Source organism: Cinclus cinclus, chromosome Z (genome assembly GCF_963662255.1).
Source record: "Cinclus cinclus chromosome Z, bCinCin1.1, whole genome shotgun sequence".
Classification (NCBI taxonomy): domain Eukaryota; kingdom Metazoa; phylum Chordata; class Aves; order Passeriformes; family Cinclidae; genus Cinclus; species Cinclus cinclus.
Window position 1 is genome coordinate 58,241,945 of NC_085084.1, and position 17,604 is coordinate 58,259,548.

General features: G+C 36.1%; 1 protein-coding gene across 2 annotated transcripts in view; it reads right to left on the reverse strand.

The window, feature by feature from the left end:
* The window catches only part of SMARCA2 (SWI/SNF related, matrix associated, actin dependent regulator of chromatin, subfamily a, member 2), a 112,230-nt gene that overhangs the window by 52,917 nt on the left and 41,709 nt on the right, over positions 1-17,604 (reverse strand). For both annotated transcript variants that reach the window (XR_009934192.1, XM_062514089.1), the window contains exons 10-20: positions 15,639-15,809; positions 11,976-12,029; positions 10,366-10,496; positions 10,113-10,173; positions 8,635-8,735; positions 8,201-8,348; positions 6,397-6,560; positions 4,688-4,754; positions 4,004-4,114; positions 2,262-2,504; positions 1,850-1,963 (exon numbers count right to left, since the gene is read on the reverse strand). Coding sequence is in view for 1 of the 2 variants with exons in the window: in XM_062514089.1 (XP_062370073.1) it covers positions 1,850-1,963; positions 2,262-2,504; positions 4,004-4,114; positions 4,688-4,754; positions 6,397-6,560; positions 8,201-8,348; positions 8,635-8,735; positions 10,113-10,173; positions 10,366-10,496; positions 11,976-12,029; positions 15,639-15,809 (1,365 nt within the window). In the remaining variant the exon portion in view is untranslated. The remainder of the gene's footprint in view (positions 1-1,849; positions 1,964-2,261; positions 2,505-4,003; positions 4,115-4,687; positions 4,755-6,396; positions 6,561-8,200; positions 8,349-8,634; positions 8,736-10,112; positions 10,174-10,365; positions 10,497-11,975; positions 12,030-15,638; positions 15,810-17,604) is intronic.

Below are 17,604 nucleotides of genomic sequence, written 5' to 3' on the forward strand. Positions count from 1 at the left end.
CATGACCAGCAATCCAACTGCAAGCACAGAAATTGGTAGCTCAAAAGACTGTCCATGAGTCAGAACTGCAGTGAGACAGCTGGATCCTAAGGATGCGACTGTAGGATTACCAAACATACTTTATTTCTTACTCTGTAGTTTTTAAAATCTAACAAATATTTTAAAATTAATTTTGTATTTATCATGCAACCAAAAAGTATTTTGTGCTTAATAACAATGGAATTTATTGCATAAGTTAAGTATTATAAAAGTATCAAGCAAAGCATTATAAAAAATATCATCACTAGCAATATATCTAGCAATACAGAACCTTTATAATACAGAATAGTACAGCTATCAATTAAGAATCCCTCACAGAGTCTAACTGGCATGTTTATCTAGACTGTCATAGAAATTCACCATTTTCTCAACACCCACTAAAACACAGGGAATTAATACCTGTGTTACTGTATGACCCCTACATTCAGCCTGACTTGTTCAGCTTTGTAAAACTACATTTAGGTTTTAACTGCATACTAAATTTAAAAACAGTAACAGAAGGACGTTACACACCAATTTTATGTATTTTTTTCTATTGTCCAATGTCCAGATTATAGTCACTATTTTTTAGTAAGTTATGTCACATAAAAACTGTAATACAGTAATGCTAGTGGCCAGAAATCTTTCAAGCTGTGAATAAAAGACAATGTTAAGATTTCTAAAGTTTAATAAACAACACAGTAAGAAAATTATCATATTATTTTCTTCTCAGAAAGGAGTATAAACTTCTTAAAGAAAAGTGACTTTCTTCAATGGCTTCTTTACCAATATTTGCAAGAGCAAATGAACCTGATTATCAGGCTTCAGCCCCCAAGTTCAATCCTCATGGTAGGATAAACTCCTGTTTTCAAGATAATGGCAACAAAAAGAAACATGGTCTTCTGAGTATGAGTGTATATACAACTCAAAAAATTTCCCTCTCCATTGCCTATTATTGGGATAATCAAATACAGTCGCTTGATTTCAGTATTATATTCAAATACAAGCATCTTTTATTCTCAAATAAATGCTTCTGAGGGTATTGAGAATTTGACATTTGAAGGAACAGAAACTTCAACAGTAGTAGTGTTGACATGATTATAAAGATGAAAAAGAATTTCAAAATGTCTCTTTGTATTGTCTCTAAGCATCTGTACTTAAGAGTTCTAAATCCATTTAGCCAATCAGCTCGTAACACACCTTACAAATATTTCAAGTATTTTGTCTGGTATGGTTTTAATCCTTAAAACTTTTTTTTTTTTTTTAGTTGCTGTTGGGATGCAGAACTGCAGAGGAGGATAGTGGGACAAAGTGAGTTACCAGAAATAAAAGCAATTACCTTTGAAATCAGAAAATAATTTTATGCTCTGAATTTAAATGCCATTTGTTAAAAATAATTGTGCAATTTCAACAAGACACTTCACAGAACTCCTGGAATGATAATACAGGACCAAATTGTGCCTGCTTTATAAAGTGCAGTAGTCCTTCAGAAATTTCAGTAGACTAGCTTTGACCCAGTGCAAGGAGGATGGTACAGGACAGAACTTTATCCTCAGTGTATGGCCGACTCATAAATTAAAATGAGACTCTAATGCAAAGAAGTTGCATATCTTACAGTGGTTACAACAAACACATTTAAACCTGGTGAGGAATCCTGAGAGTGCAGACATTTCAGGTAAACAGGCTTCCTCAGCAGCCAGCTTTCTCTGAAGAGGTATAAACAAACAAACACTACAGAAATCCTCTCCTGCAAAATAAATCTGAAAATGGGACATTACTTAATGCTTAGAAAGAGTATTAAATTCCTTCCAAAACTCCTCTCACTGCAAACCTTTTCTGGCAGTTGAGACTCAACCTCCTTCTTCAGTCTTCTCAGCAAGAAGGGCCGAAGCACTTTATGGAGACGACGAATGATCAGAATAGTTTCTTCCTCATTTAAGTCCACCTAGAGAAGTTTATAAAAGTCACTACAAGGCAGCTCAAATACATTAGGTAACATGTTTTCTCACATGCAAAGTTAAGAACGTGCAGTAATTATTTACATCTTACAACAAAACTGACTCTTGAGTCAGAAAGTACACTTTAAACATTAAAATTTTGATATCATAAAAAGGGATCTTTTAGTTACATTAAATCTCTAAGTACCAGTCCAAGTTCAAACACTAATCCTTCTGTATAAGCTCTTTTCTGTTTTCATCAAAGTGGTTTATTTCTTTCTTTAAATGAAAACACTGCCACAGTACCCTTTCTCCAGTCATGGCGAATGGAGCATTGAACCACTGTTCAAAGGTGCTGCAGCTCTTGAAAATGGTTGGGAGAAGGAAATTGAGAAGAGCCCAAAGTTCAGGCAATTTGTTCTGCAAAGGAGTCCCAGTCAGCAGGATTCGCCGAGGGGCCACGTAGTGAGTGTTCAAGACCTGAGTCAGCTTGCAGTGATGGTTCTTCATTCGATGGCCCTCATCTACTATCATGTACTTCCACCGAATCTGAAAGAAATAGAAAAGCTGGCAAAGTTAGAACAGGCCAGACTTTGTCAAGTTCCTCTAAACAAGTAAAGAACAAAAATATTTAAACCATGAGACACCAGTCTCAACCTTGAGCAAAGCCAAATCAAGCATTATGCAACTATCAGTGTCCTTGCTAGCAACAGAGAGACAAACACAACACTCAATCAGATGTTGAATTCTGACTGGAACTGAAACAGCTAACAGCGGATTCCTTCCATTTCTGGGAAAAAGATTAGAATGACTGGCTCTTCAAGGCCAGAAGATGGCTGACATTGGAAGAAGAAACCACATAAACTGCAAATAAATCTGACTGCAACAAGAATCTTGACAGGAGAAAAAAGCATTTTCAGATAAAGTTAAGCATGATCATAAATAACACCAACCCTGAACTTTATTTAGTTTCAGCTAATCCTATGTTTTTACCTGAGAAGAAAGCAGCATAATTAAAATAACCTAATTTACTGCATTTTCAACTTCAGTTTCTATTTCTTAATATGAAATAGTAAATGCAGTCACAAAAGATGTTGAAAGCTGTTGTTCAAGCCCTCTGTAACCACCTGTACTACAACATGGACAGTCAACACACTGACCATATCACTAGGAAGGCCTCAGTTTGCACTTTTAGAGGTGCTACCTAATTCCACTTCCAGGATAGGAGGGGTGGCATAGTGCTGTCCTTATGTTTCAAGAAGAGTATGAAAAAATACAGGAAAAGGAACATTATGTAGTCTCAAGCTGTTTTCAAGCATTCGGAATGATGCTAATAAAATGCACTGCCTTTGTATTAAGAGGACAAACAAATAAAATGCAGTAAATATGCAGCATGTAAAAATGAAGTGAAAATTAACAACAAAACTACAGGAGGACCAATACTGTTTCTCTGTATAGTAAAATACTTCTGCTTTGTGTGCAGATCAAATAGCTTTATAGTAGAGTAGGCCTTTTAAAATTCATTATATTTGATACCTACCTGTAGAGAGACAGTGAGTCCCTAAAAAGTGCAACATGTAGACCCTTTAGTCTAGGTAACAAATTCACAATATAGGTAACTATTTATTTATGTGAGGAAAAGTGACCACGTAGCTGGAAGCCCTAATAAGAGTGAGATCCACAACAAAAATAACAGAAAAAGTTAAAAGTTACTGACACAGATTAGGCTGAATATTATGCAGAGGTGAAAAAAGTCATGATCTTCCAAGGACAGGCAGGTATACAGTACAGACAAAATGACAGAATTTCATAAAGGAAATAGTCCCCTGGCCACATTTGTGAAAATCCTAGTGTTTATGTAAGGGAGAGCTGTGACTGAGAAGTTTAATCATAAACTTAGGAACAGGAATGTACATGAAAGGGTTAACTTTTATTGGAGGACAAAGCAACTGAGAATTTCCCTATAAAACAAATATGTGTTTTGTGGTATGCACTACTTGAAGGTAGTCTTGAAGGTCCTGCTGTAGAGATATAATAGTTAAAATTACCTTAGCAAGGATATGTTTGTCCTTTATTATGTACTCATAAGTAGTTAAAAGAACATTGAATTTTCCACTTCGAAGCTGAGGAACAAGTGAGCGGCGCATTGCAGGTGTACCCTAAAAGAGAAAGATAAGTGAGTTGTTATTTTTTGATGAAGAAGAAACCTTGTTTTTATGAATAAGCAGACAACAAGCAACCAGATGAACCTGCAAACCTACCATACTGTGAACAGTACATGGACTTAATTCCAGACCTTCTCAGAGTGCTTTCCCTAAACTGCTGTGCGACTGTAAAGCTGCTTATGGGGCCCATGGAAATATATAACCAGTGGTCTGGTCTCCCTACAAACTGTTTAACTATATCACTACTACATTAGCCACACTAGAAAGTATCTACCTAGCAATAAAACGCTAGGTAGTTATCATTCATAACTCTCAGCAGAAGCATTGCAAATGCGATAATTAACGATTTTATTCTGCATTTTGTACAGTGATTTACAGCTGTTTTACTTCTAAAGCCTTTCACAGTTTATTATAGTCTTCTTAGTATGATTAACTCACACTGCTTAGTACCTCATATACGTGACAAAACCTGATGACCAGATAGTTTAAAATCACAGAGGACAGAGGAAAAACTGTCTCTAGTTCTCATTCCTTCAATTCTACTGTCATAAAAAAAGCAAGTCAAACCTTGTAAGATATCTTCACCACAGAAGGAGCCCATTTGTCAAATTCGTATGTCCAATTGGATAAAGTCCTATCATAGAGATTATAGAGAAAAAGCAGTATGTTTCATCATCTGCACATCAAACATTTATAAATGTTTCCAAGTGGTTGCCAGCTTTTCAACACATTTTATGCAATCCACACCCATATATAACAACATATTTTAAAAATGCACTTTATATACTACAATAAAATAGAAGGATCTCGGAGGGAAGTAACCAGTAAAACATACATGAAACACTCATTCAGCTTATATTCAGGGCCCTTTTAGAAACCAGTAAAAGTAGTGTTTTACATGCACGTCTATACTTTGGAACATAGTATCTCTGGTCAAAAAATAGATTTGCAAGTTCTTTTATACTAGATTTATCATCCAAAAATGGACATCACTGCTTTTCAAATACAGCCCAACGAAACTGATATTCGATTTCATCTGTACTCTATTTGAGCAGAACTACTCATAGTCCCATTACTGCCACTATGAGAATCCATTCTTGCACTGTTTCTGCTGTTTGATCACAACAAAAATTTTGCTATAGTGAAGCCTATTGCTATCATGAGACAACCGCAAAAAATAACCCTGAAGTTTTTCAGCTGCTTGTTTTTGGTTTTTTCTCCTTTCTTAGTGGACAAGGATAGCAGCAATACTACCAATGCAGAAAAGGCAGCTTTCAAAACAGGCAGCTTTCAAAATGTACACAAGAAAGAGCTTTCAGCGTCTCTCACTTCTTTAAAAACAACCAAGGGTACTTAAAAGAAATCAGATTTTTTACAGTGCCCACATGAAAACTGACATTAAAAGCACTCCCACTATTTTTGTTTTATATATTCTCCCAGGTGTTTCTTTTCAAACTAAGCTTATAATTTGTATTCATACAGTTAGGCACACCTGTGGCACTTATCTTAGTTAATCAGTTACTAATGCAGCACAGCCAGAAGACAGGACACCTCAGTAAAAATCAAGAGATGACAACAAATCAAATTTATCCTAATTCTAGAACAAATCTGCATGCTCAGCACAACTGACGAATCTGCTAATGAAATTACATGGGAATCTCTCAACATCAATCAAGTTCAATTACACATAAAAATAAGGAAATTACTCCTCAACATCCCACAAGAGTTCTGCAATGATTGGTATTTTTTATTCAAATCCTTAAAACCCAGATATGACCTTTGAAGAAAGGAAAATGCATTAAAAATTGTACACAACTAGCAGCATATTGGAAAGTTACTGAGAAGCAAAGGAAAGGTAAAAAGTGTGTGTGTGGGGGGCAGCACAATAAACAATCATAATCTGCACACCTGACAGAAGTGTGTATATCAATCAAGGCTACATATATCCAGGGTTACCTATATACTACTTAAAAGATAAACCTCATTAAAGCATACTTGCATGGCATCAGATGCGGCACAGCTGCTTAAAGAATCAAGCAACAGGTTTTCACTATCAGAGTTAAAAGCTGAAAGGTGAAGTGAATGAATGTAATAAGAAAGAAAAAACATCCCCCTCTTTTGGCCTAAGAGTGAATTACAGTAAATTCAATACAGTGCCAAAATCAATAATCAAGTGTTTTACCAGTCTTTTCTGGTTTTGCCAGCGTGTCGTGTTCCAAATAAACCAATATGCAATTGCTTAGGACAATAATGCCAGAATGAGATCCGTTACTTACGACAAGGGAACAATGATAAGATAGGGGCCATTGAGTCTCTTGTGCTCCATCAGGTAGGTGATGAGAGCAATAGTCTGTATTGTCTTTCCTAGTCCCATTTCATCTGCTAAAATTCCATTCAGATTGTTATTATAGAGAGAAACCATCCATTCCAGTCCCTGGAGCTGAAATGAAGAGTAAGAGCTTCAGTTATTTAAAACCCACAAAAATAATTTATAATAAATCAGTACTATGGAACTAATGTTCTGATGTCCCCATCTACTTAAAAGTTGGATTTTCTTTAGTAACATTATATGTATGGGGACCCCTGTCTATCTTTACATGGAAATCATTCCTGTTTAAAACACTCTGTAAGATTAACTTTATCTAGAATTTCATGCAGATTTCATGCAGCAAAGTTTTACTACTACACACAAAGCAACAGATGCACTCATACTAAGGCTCATAAATACCAGTGCAGATATTTGTTCCTCAATTTCAGCACTCTCAAGTGCTAAAAGTTTCTGTGTGCATTTCATGACAATTGCCTGTGTCAACTGAAATCTTTCAAAACCAAACTCATCAGAACAAAACACAAAGCCTCACACTTGTCAACTCTATCACTGGCATGCTAAAGCTGTTGTAGCACATATGCACTTAGTATCTGCCATTCAAAACTCGATGTCAGAGCAGCCACCTTTGTCCAAATATGCCTTGTATAAAATTCCAGAGCTAGAAGGAGGCCAGAGTTCTGCAGCTTAGCAATGTCTACCTAACAGAATTTCACACTCCAAGGAATACCACTAGAAAGCACTATTCTTTTGTCAGACAGATTTCTACGTGTGTGTATCACATTACTGATGGATGTGAGAAGTTTCTGCTTCTCACATCCAGAATTTTGGTGTGTCTCATTCATGGTGAGAGCAAAAAATTGGGTGGCCTGAAAAAGTTCAGACACAACTTCTACAACACACTCTTGAAGTAATCGTCTGCTCTCCTTGCAAGACAGTATCCGAAATCATATTGCAAATTCACCGGCTTTACATACATATGGACCGAGTCATATTTACTATTAAGTTATCAAGAGCTGACTGGAATTTGTACTGTCACCATATGTACCACCACCAAAGTCACTTCAGAACTGAGAAGAGGAAAGCTATCTTGTCTGCATCATTATTGTTTATGTGGCTAGATATATACACAAACAAACAATGTTCTGAATAGAGAGAAGATACAGGGCATTGGAGTTAACTAGAAAGTTGTATGACAGCAGAAGTAGAAAGAAAACATAAGTAGCAGAAAATATGCATCAAGGACATTTACCATCACACATGAATCTAGCTTCTAACAAAATACCAAAGTTCTTGGTTACTAAATCCAGTGAAAGTCTGTGAAGAACAACCTCCATAGAAAAATATTTTTATTTTCAAATTGTATCTATCACTACCCTGAAATATTAGGACCTTAATTAAAAAGTAAAATTCTAAACTTTTAACTATTGGAAGAAGAAAAATACTGTTAATCCACCACAAATTAAAACAGTAAGAAATGAAATTACACATCAATTATAAGGATACCAGAACTAAAATATTATTCATCTGCAATCAAGGAAAGAGGTATCTGTAGAATGTTTGTATTATTCAAGCAGTATATATGCAACATTATCTGTGACAGGTGTCATTGTCTTGTCCATACTTCCAAATTCTTACCTATTAGAGCCTTTTTATCTTTCAACAAACGTTCAGATTGCCATTTGAAATATCACACTGAAATGCTGGGCATAATTTCAAGTTTTAAGTACTTTATTATTCTCAAGATTTCTCACCTGATAATGTTTTAATGTGCCATTAATAAGAAGGGAAGACTGCTTTTCCACCCTTTCGCTGATTGCATGAGCAACGGTGTAGTAGGACTGAGATCCTCTAGCACTATATTGCATGCTATATTCATCATCCACATCTTGTTTGGCCGTCCTGGAAAGTAGTAAAAGTGCTCGAGTGAACTCCTACAAACAAGTATTTTCTGACCATGGCTTACATAACACATGTCTAAAGAAACAGTTCAAGTCCTCAGCTCTGAGTGAGGTGAGTACATCAAGATTTTTATAAAGAGTATACAATTAAATGATCATGTTCCTTCTCCTGCAGATACTTATACCAGAGAAGTACAATGCATCACTAATCTAGACAAAGCAACTCTTGTGAAATGCGACTGTAAGAAATCATACTTCCTAATAAACAGCACTTAAGGAAGACTTACTCAATTATTTGCTTTGCATCTTTCTCAGAAACTTCCTCACTGTTAGGATCCAGGAGTATCTTCTCATCTGTTTCTAACTTGCTTGATTCTTCTTCCTCATCCTACAGAATACAGAAAAAGAATGAAGTGCAGGGAAGTGTATTGCGCTCCTTAGTCATACTTTCAACTGGCATTCTCCCACTGATAGCTTTAATTGGTCAGTGCTTTATGACAGACATCTAAATCATAAGGTTCAATTTACACCTACTCTGGAACAAAACTGCACTGCAGCGTAACAAAATGATTAATTTTTGACATACATTAACCAGCGGGAACTTATAATATTTTGAAATAAAAATTATTTTCCCACTGAATGACCTTGCCTTCCAAAGGCTTTCTCTGACGATATTCATAGAGAGTCCTCCAACACCCTGTTTATTTTTATGTTGTATTCTAGACTTGATAAATTAATAAGGCTTAAAAACTTCCAAATATTACTGATTTAGGCGTCTCATTTCTTAATTTTTTAAAACCAGTTATTTTTACTTTCTGAAATTTGTCTTTTGGCTACAGTTGCAGCAGACAGCGAACAACGTAAAATCTCACTAAGTGAGATTCTAAAGTCTGACAGGTATCATGCCCTACTCTCCTACCTTAATACTAATAGATGTGTATAATTACCAGAAATTACTCCTACAAAGACATACCATACATCATACAGTCCAGTCAGTTTCAGTGGTTGTTTGGTATAGCTGCGTAAAGACTGCTAAACTTAGGAGATCTGAGTATTATAACTAGTTCTGCTACCAGGCTGTTCACTGAACATGGTCCTTCTCTATTCCTCACTTCTGTTCTCATTTAGAAAGTACTAGTCTGAAAATGCTATGCGAATATCACTAGTTATTATTCATAGTATGTAAGACGATGACCCTGCAAGGCTGAGATCTTTGTGTGGGTTAACTGTAAGATTTTTTTTTTTAGAATTTTTTGTAACAACAGTATTTAAACCACCATCCAAATACTGAATCAAGTAAGCCTACCCTGGAAAGTCTGAATATAAAATCCCTGGCATAATCCCTAACATTTTAATGAACATAATATATAAGTAGTAGCCATGTTATTTTATTGCCTATAAAACCTTGCATAAACCTTGAATAAGTTATTTTCATTCAGCACAAAGCCACAATGCAGTGTTTTTTGAGATGCATTTTAAAATAGGAAGCTGCTTAATTCTCTGGTTCATATTAATAATAAGAGTAAAATATTTACTTTTCCTAACCACAATTACCAGTTAGACATTTACAAGGTATATAAAGAACAATTGCTATAAATCAAGAACTACAGAATCAATTAATTTTCCTGTTTGTATTAGTCTTAAACCACCTGCACATGTGTTATCACTTCCCCTCTCATCATTATGAAGAAGGGGAAAATTAAATATGAAGTTAGCACTTGTTTTTTACTGTATTGTCACAGTATTTCTTTTTGAAGATACATACCTCCTCTTCATATTCAGAACCACTTTCATCTTCACTGTCTGATCTGGGAGCAACTTCATAGCTGCACAAAAATGACAGAAAGGTTTTGAATTACAGTTAAAAGGAGGAGGTAATAGGTTCAATATGTCTCCTACTTAGCTTACATACAATAAATTAAAACAAGAATAGAATTGGTAAACAAGAAAGAAAGTATAGCATGAAAAATATCAATGAAAATAGAAAAAACAGTCTACTTGGTATATTAACTGCTTACCCAGGGTTCATTTCCAGCCAAGCATCCAACTGACTTGCTTTGGGTGCTTCTGGTCCAAGAAGAACTTTGCCTGTTTCAGTGTGAGTCACTTTGACTGGAAGGTCACTCATCTGACTGCTCTCATCTATGGGCTAAAAATTCAAAGAACACTTTACACCAAAAAGGCAACTGAACTTCATACTTCTCTTACATAACAAAAAGAACTAATAGCACTATCAGAACTCAAATTATGAACAACCACTGAAGTTTTGTTACTAGATGCCACACATTCCCACTAAGCAAACACTGTGTCACAGTCTTTCTGTGTGTAACATGTACAATGTGGCATCCACATATATCGCAGTATCCCAAGTAAATTAACAAGAACAGCATGGAAAAGAATACACTACTGGTTTTTGCAAATCAAGACATAAGGTATGTATTCTTATAGGCATTAAATCCTGTTATTTATACCAACAGACATCTGTAACAAAAAACATAAAGTGACCTTATGGCCTTTTTTTTGACAAACCAGAATTAAACAATTCAGTTAACTTTCTAAGTAAAGGCTTGTTCTAAAGATTTACGGTCCTAACTTCTTCAACTAAACTGATGAAGCACCTGTAAGAACAAAATCTCTTACTTATCTTTGTTGTAACAAAACTAGCTTAGTGTCATCACTCTTTATGTTATTTCTTTGCCCTGTTTAATCACAGATTTTTTTACTTCAAAAACTTCTTGCCTTCTAATACTGTTTCTACCCAAGAATATTTTCCAAATAAATATATATGAGCAAGAAAAACTAATTCTGAACAATTCTAAATACAATGACTGACAGAGTACAAAACTTAGCCAACTTCCATTAATACTGAAGTTACAGGAATGTTATGTGCATTTTTCTTGAGCAAATACAAATATATTGAAGTATTTTGCTGTATCAGCAGAGCTATCACTTTGAAATATAAAAAGAGAGCAGAAGTAAATCAAATACCATTCTAAAGTCTTTATATAAAAATTAAATGGATCAGGAAAATTGCACTAAGACAAGAGCTTTGAATGAGGCAGCATATGCTCTGCTACTTAATTAATTATATTATCTGAAGAACAACACAGAAAAATTAATAATTTCCATTTTCTTTTGAGGAAGAACCTTCAGATGTCTTAATCCATCATAACACTGTACTCTGTCCTGGGACTGGAAAGTAATTACATGCAATGTCAACAATGTATTTTTCATAAAGATGAGAAGATGGATTATATGGTGTTTATGAGCTCAAACTAGACAGTTAGTTGTCTATATACAGACTGCAAGAAAAATATTTCTTGCAAGCACATTATAAAACTGAGAGGCAGACTTCATCACGTTCAGCGATAGACTGGATATACTGCTCATTTTAGTCTTTGATTTTAGGAATAGTGAGAGGCTAGCATAAATGTTAACCTATATAAGTATTATTTCTGTTTATAACAACAGCTCCTAGAACAGCTGTCACCGTTCTAAGTGACATAGTGACAGGTTATAGCCATGACACACAATCCAGAATAATCACTGGAAAGTTGCTTTGGTTTTGTTTTTTTTAGCCATAAACAGACCAGAAGAAAAGAAACCAACACTTTGTAAAAATTCATACCTCTCCATCAGGACCAAGACCAGATGCCATTCCTTCTGCATTTTCTTCAGCTTTCTACAAGAAATGAAGAAGGGATAAATACTATGGTCAGATTAAAAGTACAGAAAGAATACCTTATGTGATGCAAACATTTTGGATCATTAATATATTTCACTTATTTCTGAATAGTGTGGGATTCAAGTTATTGAAGGTGTGGATGGATATAGACAGAGACAGGCCCAGAGCAGTTAGCACACAAAAAGCATTTACCAATGTAATGAGGGTACCTACTCACCTCAGTCAGTGATATAAATCTGCATATAGGAAGTGGCTGGCCCACTCAATTTCTGGTTCAGACCTAAAGCTCAGTTGCTTATAGACTATTCTAATGCAAATGAAATAGTAAATTATTTTCATATTATTTACTATTAATTTCCTCTAAACTGCTTTAAACTTCATTTTAAAGGTACCAGTAGGCATCACAGATTGTATATTCATGCAAGGCACTTTTATCTTGGGTATATATTTTGGGGTTTTTTGGTCTTACAACCAACTAGAAGGAGAGTATTTTTTCAGTTCTTCGTACTATATTCCAATTATGTGTAGACCTTACTCAAATTAGAAACAAAAGGAACCCTGGAGTTCTTCACTGGAAAAAGCTAGATTTTTTTTTTCTCTCCATGCACCAACCTGAGAAATGAGCATTATCTTCCTCAAGGCTTATCCTCATTTACCTTGCTTAAAAATGTCAGCACAGTATGAGGAAAAATTAAAGACATATAGTTTGCTTCTGAATTCAAACTTTCCTAAACAATTCTGAGCAAGAAAGGGCATTTTACAGCCTCTCCTTATCTCCTACTGCTGATTTCTTAGTACTACAGCAAAATATTGCTTTGGATACTAATATAAAGAGAATACACTAATCAGAAGTGATGAAAACTTCCAAGTATTATTAAGGTGTGTGATAAATAAAAAAATACAAGTTATTCCTTTTTTTGTTTGAGAAGTATACTTGAGGAATATCTGCACTTCTCAATATTGATATAATCCTTAATACATGCTCCACATCATACTTCAGCCTTTTTCTTTGCTATTAAATTCCATTATCTAAAGCATGTACTTGAAATGAACATGCAGCAGCTGAGCATCTTAGTAGGAACAACAACAACAATACAAGCTTCGAGGCTGTCTGCTTCAGCATTTCTGGGCAGCAGGTATGACTGCTGACAAAGAAAGAAATTGTACCAGAAGTGAGGATTTTAAATAAACACAAGAGCAAAAGAAGTTATGAAAACACGTATCTAGTCTTGGCTGAACATATTGCATTGACTGAGGATACATTTTCCCTGAATGAACCAGAGCTGGTATCCGCTCTTTTACACTAGAGAATACTGTCTAATACATAAAGACTATTATACCTTAGCTATAGGCAATGGAAAAGAACCTTGTAACACAAATCACAGAAAAGCAGTAAGCATCAGTGCTGTTCACTGTCCAAAAATCATAACCTGCTGTGAAACATTTATAACCCGTAGTTAAAAATAATTTTGGAAATTCAGAAAACATATTACAAAGAAAAGAAATGTAAATAATGACAGACATATTTGCACTTATACTTTGGACCATGCAAACAGATCTTTAATGCTGACAATTTAATCCTTTGAGAAATCTCAATACTAACAAGCAGGAAGTCACATTTTGTTAATTCTCTGCATAATGACAGGAAAAACTACTAACAATAAAGTGGAAAGCTGCATAGCAAGTTGAACTAGCCTATGAGGTGAAAATTTCATGTGGAATATTTTTTCTTATCCATGACTACAATAGGAAGCTAGAGATAGAAAACACAAAGAGAGGAATATGAAAGAAACAAACATGAAAAATCTATCATGAGGATTACAGAAACTGTATCCCAGAGAAAGAATGGACTAATCTCAAATTTTATTCTGCTACGAATATAATATTTACTTAGATATTCTATAATGGGTCTGGCAAAGATTATTTCTTTACCATTTACTTCCTCACTGCCATTTCTAGGAGAAAATCCTAAGAATTCTCTTTTCTTATTTTTCTGTAAGTATAAAACATTAACTATAGCTATTAGCAGAGTAAACTTTAATATGGATTACAAAACATAAAATCCTAAAAACTGAAAGTGTAAAAAAGACTTCTAAAAAGACACAGTGCTCACTAATTGCAAAGTCCTCCACAGCCATGCAATGAAAAATTCATAGAATTCTGGATTAAAATAAAGGGTAATATTTGTGTGAACTCCTACTTCCTTCACATATAAGCAAAAGATTGCTGGAATAAAGTTAATAATAAATAAAAAGGTGCAGAGGATGAAGACAGAGCAAAGATTTTTTTTTTAAACTTTCTTTTGCTGATCTTCCCTTAGGTTTTAGGGTGGGATATATATAAACACTGAATATTTATAGGACATATTTACTTTCAGCTTCAGGGACAGACAATTATGTCTTTACTGACATGGCCAGCAGATAATGCTGTTTCTCATACAAACTTAGGCTAAACTGACATGGAGAAACATTACATATGTGGACAGTTAAAGAATACATATTTATTTACATTATTAAAGCGATGCAGTTACTTCTCGTGCTGTCTCAATAATGACTATCTCTACTGAGCACTGTATACATTAAATCAGGCGTGTTCTCACGGTTAATACAGGCCAAGAACTCCATTCAAATTACATCTTCATTCTGTAGACAGGTTACTGTTCTTATGTTAAGAACATACACTCAAGAACAGAGTTTTTTTTGAGAGCAGGAGAAAACACGTACTATTTTTTAGGTCATTAATGTCCAAGATCAGTATTTTTTCTCTGCTGATTGTTTTTAGCATATTTGTGGTACAGTCAGTAAACCCTGTAAACACAATGCTTGTATTTGTAGCAGTAATTAGTAGCAAACCAGGCATGGAAATGGATTATAAAAATCCTCTTATACATTCGCAAGTGATGAAAGGTACTCTCAGGTCATAAAAAATTACAAATCATCCCTTAATCACTATTTCACACATGGAATTATTTTTTTGAAAATTGCACTGATCAATTTCAATCACTTTTTATTGCAGGGTAAAACATTTCATATGAAGAAAAGTAATATTGGAAAGTTTCAATTAAAGGTTAAAAACTCACAATGAACAACATTACTACCCACTTACTATAATAAACCTAGCTAAGTTTCTTAGCCATTTTCAATGGTCCTAACAAAATGGACTGAGCCCAGTGTATAACATGGAAGTCTAAAATAGGTGCCGAAGAAGAGACAGCTACACAAACCAGGCTGTTGCCATCTTCTCCACAATGTATTTTTGATACATTGCACTCCTTTTGGATACATTAATCCTAACTTACACATCTGTCCCAATTTTACCTGCACAAAGCTTACGAGCAAATTAACGTTATGAGGAGATTAACAGCTGAGAATTTTATAATCCTGCCTCCTTATCACCTTCTTTTGAGTTAATAAAAGCATATATATATATATATATATATATATTTAAGTAGACAGAGAGATGAGCTCCCTGATCCTCAACAATCTGGTGGTGTAGATGTTTTAGACACTCTGGTATGTCTATGACAATCAGGCATCATCACATTTATCAACATTTAAATTGGAGTTGAAGAAGAAATGGCTTAAAATACCAGCTGTAATTACTTGCCTTCTTTCTTCTCCTTCGCTTCTTCTTCTCTTTGGCTGCTTGTGCCTGTTTATGCTCCCATACCAGGTTAGTCAGGTTAGCCACATACTCATCTGTCTGCTGCAACAGGTAGGCCAGGCGTCTGTCTTTCTTTTGATCGATCAGCTTGCGGTAGCCTTCTTCATCTTCAGCCTAGTGACACCAAAATGATGTCAGTCATGACAGAAATGATGGTGAATGGGCATCATCCAACTCCTACATCAACAATGAAGTGTTATCTTAGGTTGTTATGATCTGCAGAGAAGGGTAGTTATGTGGGTGAACAGATCATTGGACGATCGGGCCCATCACAGCATCAGATGGGTTGGCAGGGACCTTAAAGATCATCTAGTTCAAATTCCCCTGTCATGGGTAGGGATATCTTCCACTAGATCACACTGCTCAAAACCAAATCCCACCTGGCCTTTAACACTTCTTTAACACTTTTCTGACCAACCTATTCTAGTGCCTCTACAGTCTCACAATGAAGTATTTCTTCCTAATACCTCATCAGATTTTCATAGAACAGCATCATTTTTAAGGTTGAAAGACATCAAGTCCAACCATCAACTCAGAACAGCCAGGCCCCCAGTAAACCATGTCATCAAGCACCACATCTACATTTCATGAACTTCCCCAGCAGCCTGTTTCAATGCTTGACTACCCCTTCAGTGAAGTACTTCCCTCGATGTAAAATCTGATCTAAACCTTCCCTGGCACAACTTGAGACCATTTCTGTTTGTCCTATGGCTTGTAACATGGGAAAAGAAACCAACCCTCACCTTGCTACAACCCCTTTTCAGATGGCTGTACAGAACAATGAGGGCTCCTCTGAGCCTCCTCTTCTTCAAGCTAAACAACTCCAGGTCCCTCAGCTGCTCTTCACAAGGACTTGTGCTCCTTGCCCTTCATCAGCTCTGTTGCCCTTCTCTGGACAAGCTCCAGCAACTCAATGCCCTTCCTGAAGTGAGGTCACAAAACTGAACACAGGATTTGAGGTGTGGCCTCACCAGCACTGAGTAAACAGGGACAATCCCTGTCCTGGTCCTGCTGCCCACACTATTGCTGGAACAGCCCAGGATGCCATTGTCCTTCTTGGCCACCTGGGCACTGCTGGCTCATGTTCAGCTGCTGTCCCCAGCACCCCCAGGTCCTTTTCCTGTGGGCAGCTTTGCAGCCACTCTGCCCCAGCCTGTGGCACTGCCTGGGATTGTTGTGAGCCAAGGGCAGGGCCTAGCACTTTGCATTTTTATAATGGCACTTTGCTGTTTCACTGGCCTCAGCTTTTGATGTAGGCCATAATACAATTGGCTTTCAGGTCTGCAAGTGCAAATTGCTGGGTCCTGCTTGTCATCCCCCCAATACACCCAAAATCCATCACTGCAAGGTCAGAGAGTTGTACTTTATCTGAAGGCCGAATGAAGAACCATGCCACAGGAGTCTATCCTGTGTTATGTTGTGTTAAACATGTCTATCACTGACATAGAGGAAGGGATGGAGGGTACATCAGTCAAGTTTGCAGAGCACGTGAAACCAGGGGTTATCTGTCAATACGCTCAAGGGCTGGGCTGCACTTCAGAAGGACCTGAATAGGCAAAGAAGCTGTGCCATTTCTGATGTTAGAGGTTTTCAAGACAGGACTAGAAAAAGCCTTGAGCAACCTGTTTTGAACTCAGTGTTAACACTTCCAGAAGGTAGTTCAACTAGAGCTCCCTGACAAGGCTGAGTGACTCTGAGACAGAGATTCAATGATTTCACACATTTCCTACTCTCATGGACTAATGACTGGAAAAATATGCAGCAGTTATGACCTGCAGTGGAGGAAACAATGCTATGTTATGCAGATTGAATGCCCTAAAACAGCGTTGATAAGTCTCCTACAGAGATGACTTTTCGAAGACATAAAGTGCAGGTAGTTTACCAAGGAAGGAAGAATACAGGAATTGGA